The sequence below is a fragment of the Gadus morhua genome, chromosome 4 (assembly GCF_902167405.1).
Source record: "Gadus morhua chromosome 4, gadMor3.0, whole genome shotgun sequence".
Classification (NCBI taxonomy): Eukaryota; Metazoa; Chordata; class Actinopteri; order Gadiformes; family Gadidae; genus Gadus; species Gadus morhua.
Genome location: NC_044051.1, coordinates 43,306,977 through 43,311,976, shown reverse-complemented (window position 1 = coordinate 43,311,976; position 5,000 = coordinate 43,306,977). Strand labels below are relative to the sequence as shown.

The window sequence follows — 5,000 nt, the reverse complement described above, 5'->3', positions numbered from 1 at the left end:
GTTACAGGCGTTTTTTTAACCGTGTGATACAGGCGTGTTCTAACATGTGTCACAGGCGTGTTCTAACACGTGTTCCAGCCGTGTGTCGTAGCCGTGTTGCGTATGTGGTCATACTTCTGTGCGACCTGCTTGGACGGCAGACACACGGGGTGGATGCGGTCGTCAAACTGCACCGCCCTCTTGAGGTGCAGAAGGGCGATGTCACGGTTCAGGTTCTCCTTCCAGTTGTACTTCGGGTGGACGATGATTTCATCGATAGGAACAATCTTCTCCTGACCTTGTTCATACCTAGTTAAGAAGGGTCATGGTTATTGACCTTCCGACTAACCTAGCAACTCGTTAACTAACCCAGACTAACCTAGCCTCTAGTTAACTAACCATGAATAACCTAACTCTAGTTAACTAACCCGGACTAACCTAGCCTCTAGTTAAGTAACCCAGATTAACCTAACCTCTAGTAAAATTAGCCAGATTAACCTCACCCTAATTAACTAACCATGACTAACCTAACCCTATTTAACTAACCCAGACTAACCTAGCCTCTTGTTAACTAACCATGACTAACCTAACTCTAGTTAACTAACCCAGACTAACCTACTCTAGTTCACTAACCATGACTAACCTAACTCTAGTTAACTAACCCAGACTAACCTAACCCTATTTAACTAACCCAGATTAACCTAGCCTCTAGGTTACTAAACCAGACTAAACTCACTCTATTCAACTAACCCAGACTAACCTAGCCTCTAGGTAACTAACCCAGACTAACCTAGCCTCTAGTTAACTAACCATGAATAACCCAACTCTAGTTAACTAACCCGGACTAACCTAGCCTCTAGTTAAGTAACCCAGACTAACCTAACCTCTAGTAAAATTAGCCAGATTAACCTCACCCTAATTAACTAACCATGACTAACCTAACCCTATTTAACTAACCCAGACTAAGCTAGCCTCTTGTTAACTAACCATGATTAACCTAACTCTAGTTAACTAACCCAGACTAACCTACTCTAGTTCACTAACCATGACTAACCTAACTCTAGTTAACTAACCCAGACTAACCTAACCCTATTTAACTAACCCAGATTAACCTAGCCTCTAGGTTACTAAACCAGACTAAACTCACTCTATTCAACTAACCCAGACTAACCTAGCCTCTAGGTAACTAACCCAGACAAACCTAGCCTCTAGTTAACTAACCATGAATAACCTAACTCTAGTTAACTAACCCGGACTAACCTAGCCTCTAGTTAAGTAACCCAGACTAACCTAACCTCTAGTAAAATAAGCCAGATTAACCTCACCCTAATTAACTAACCATGACTAACCTAACCCTATTTAACTAACCCAGACTAACCTAGCCTCTTGTTAACTAACCATGACTAACCTAACTCTAGTTAACTAACCCAGACTAACCTACTCTAGTTCACTAACCATGACTAACCTAACTCTAGTTAACTAACCCAGACTAACCTAACCCTATTTAACTAACCCAGACTAACCTAGCCTCTTGTTAACTAACCATGACTAACCTATCATCTAGTTAACTAACCCGGACTAACCTAGCCTCCAGTTGACTAACCCAGACTAACGTAACTCTCGTTAACTAACCCGGACTCACCGAGCCCGGTTGTGTTTTCCCAGGCGGACCAGGATCTGCCCGGGGCTGAAGTTCTTGTTCCAGGGAGGGTAGAGGATGCAGTGGGCCGCGGTCAGGACCCACTGGTCACTGATCAGACTGGCCCCACACAGCAGCTCCTGGGGCTGGCGCTTGTAGAGCATCACCTGCCTGGGTGTAGACGTATACATATATACATAGAACTATGGACAGCATCACCTGCCTGGGTGTAGACGTAGACATATATACATAGAACTATAGACAGCATCACCTGCCTGGGTGTAGACGTAGGCATATATACATAGAACTATGGACAGCATCACCTGCCTGGTATAGATATAGACATATATACATAGAACTATGGACAGCATCACCTGCCTGGGTATAGATATAGACATATATACATAGAACTATAGACAGCATCACCTGCCTGGGTATAGATATATACATATATACATAGAACTATAGACAGCATCACCTGCCTGGTATAGACATAGACATATATACATAGAACTATAGACAGCATCACCTGCCTGGGCATAGACATAGACATATATACATAGAACTATAGACAGCATCACCTGCCTGGTATAGACATAGACATATATACATAGAACTATAGACAGCATCACCTGCCTGGGTATAGACATAGACATATATACATAGAAATATAGACAGCATCACCTGCCTGGTATAGACATAGACATATATACATAGAACTATAGACAGCATCACCTGCCTGGGTATAGACATAGACATATATACATAGAAATATAGACAGCATCACCTGCCTGGGTATAGACAAATTAGACATATATACATATAACTATAGACAGCATCACCTGCCTGGGTATAGATATACATATACATAGATATAAATATATAGAATTATGAACAGCATACATATACATAAAATTAGGTATATATATATATATATATATATATATATAGAGAGAGAGAGAGAGAGAGAGAGAGAGAGAGAGAGAGACGGAGATGATATACATACATATATACAGATACATATATATAGATAGATATTTATACATATAATTATATACCTGCCTGGACAAACATAAGTACTGTATACACTATTTCATTTAAATAAATATATGTTGCATACACTATGTAGTATATCATTTATATATACTGTTGGTACCAAATATGGTCATGCTTCCTGCACACAGCCCATCCACACAAACACCCTTCTGGTAGAGTGGGTCTGGTTACCATGGAGACGATGCCTCCTCAGCATCGTCACCCCCGACGATCCGACTCCCCTGGTACGACTCGAGCAGCTCGCTCTCCTTGGCATCCTCCTTCTGGACCTGATGGGGATAGATGTATATATATATAGATCATTATTAATATTATAATATTATTACTGTAACAATTTATACAATAATAATATTAAAGATTGTATCATCATGTAAGATAATAATATCATAAAATATTCACATAAATGTCATAAATATAATGAAATGTATATCAAATAGTATATATATATAGTTATATAATAATACAATCAAATATTATAATACTTTCTTTACCTTCTCAAAGAGCGGTCGTTCTCCGCACACTGAAAAATATCATCACAAAAACATTTACACAAACATTCACTGCACAAAATTTACACAAACATTCACTGCACAAAATTTAAACAAACATTCACTACACAACATTTACATGCAAGATACAAGATCCAAGATCATTACATGACCCTATTTTCATAAAATATACATACATAGAGTAATCATGAGGTTAATAAACCCTGTTATAAATATATATAGGTACACACGGTTAGCATGTGGCCAACGGACCCTGATACATCCATAAATATATATAAAAATATATATGGGAACATATGGTTAGCATGCGGCTAACGGACCCTGATACATATAGAAATATATATAAAAATATATATAGGAACACACGGTTAGCATGCGGCTAACGGACCCTGATACATATAGAAATATATATATATATATATATATATATATATATATAGGTACACACGGTTAGCATGCGGCTAACGGACCCTGATACATATATTTATATACATATAGGTACTACATACGGTTAGCATGTGGCTAACGGACCCGGATACATATATAAATATATATAGGTACATACGGTTAGCATGTGGCTAAGGGACCCTGATAGATATATATACATATAAGTACATAGGGTTAGCATGTGGCTACCGAGGAGCTCAGTAAGGAGGTCATACCTTCCTCTCCGCTACCAAAACTTGACACTGAGAAGAAGGCGGCCGTTTTGTCTCCGAGGACCGAGCGCTCACGTCCCTCTGACTGCACCATGGCGCTCTGGAGAGGCTCATCTGGGAGACAGACAGACAGGCAGGCAGACAGACAGGCAGTCATAAGGGTAGACACAGGCAGTCAGACAGACAGGCAGTCATAAGGGTAGACACAGGTAGTCACACAGGCAGGCAGACAGACAGGCAGACATAAGGGTAGACACAGGTAGACCGACAGGCAGGCAGACAGACAGGCGGGCAGACAGACAGGCAGTCATAAGGGTAGACACAGGTAGACCGACAGGCAGGCAGACAGACAGGCAGTCATAAGGGTAGACACAGGTAGTCACACAGGCAGGCAGACAGACAGGCAGACATAAGGGTAGACACAGGTAGACCGACAGGCAGGCAGACAGACAGGCGGGCAGACAGACAGGCAGTCATAAGGGTAGACACAGGCAGACCCACAGGCAGGCAGGCAGACAGACAGGTAGGTGTACAGACAGACAGGAAGGTAGGTAGACAGACAGGTGGACAGACAGACAGACAGACAGACAGACAGACAGACAGACAGACAGGCAGTCATAAAGGTAGACACAGGTAGACAGACAGACAGGTAGATAGGTAGACAGACAGTTGGACAAACAGGTCGGTAGACAGACGGACAGACAGGTAGGTAGGTATACAGACAGGCAGGTAGACGGACAGAGAGGAAGGTAGTTAGATAGACAGAAAGGTATACAGACAGGCAGACAGAAAGGTAGGCAGACAGACAGACAGGCTGACAGACAGGTAGGCAGACAGACAGACAGGTAGGCAGACAGACAGGCTGATGCACTGACCACACAGCTGCAGGTCGCAGTAGTCAACCGACACGTTGCCATAAACTTCTACGAAGCACCACGGTCCCTCGGGGTCGTCGTCGGGGTTTCGACACTTGTTGCCTGGCAACCTGACCTCTGGAATGAACTGCATCTTCACGCTGCGGGCGCGGGCACGGGGCGACGCCCAGTCCAGGCAGGCGTGGCCTCCCAGACTCACCGACACGTCCCCGCTGTAGTCTAACCCCTGATTGGTCAAACACTCGGCAGGGGGGGCGGTCCTCGGAGCCACGGTGGACGGGAA

At 42.9% G+C, this 5,000-nt stretch overlaps 1 protein-coding gene across 1 annotated transcript in view; it reads right to left on the bottom strand.

The window, feature by feature from the left end:
• The window catches only part of LOC115541400 (prothrombin), a 14,849-nt gene that overhangs the window by 1,454 nt on the left and 8,395 nt on the right, over positions 1-5,000 (bottom strand). The window contains exons 8-13 of the mRNA XM_030353100.1: positions 4,718-5,000; positions 3,846-3,956; positions 3,166-3,194; positions 2,846-2,943; positions 1,622-1,789; positions 115-288 (exon numbers count right to left, since the gene is read on the bottom strand). The exon at positions 4,718-5,000 is cut by the window's right edge and continues 14 nt beyond it. Of these exons, the coding sequence (XP_030208960.1) occupies positions 115-288; positions 1,622-1,789; positions 2,846-2,943; positions 3,166-3,194; positions 3,846-3,956; positions 4,718-5,000 (863 nt within the window). The remainder of the gene's footprint in view (positions 1-114; positions 289-1,621; positions 1,790-2,845; positions 2,944-3,165; positions 3,195-3,845; positions 3,957-4,717) is intronic.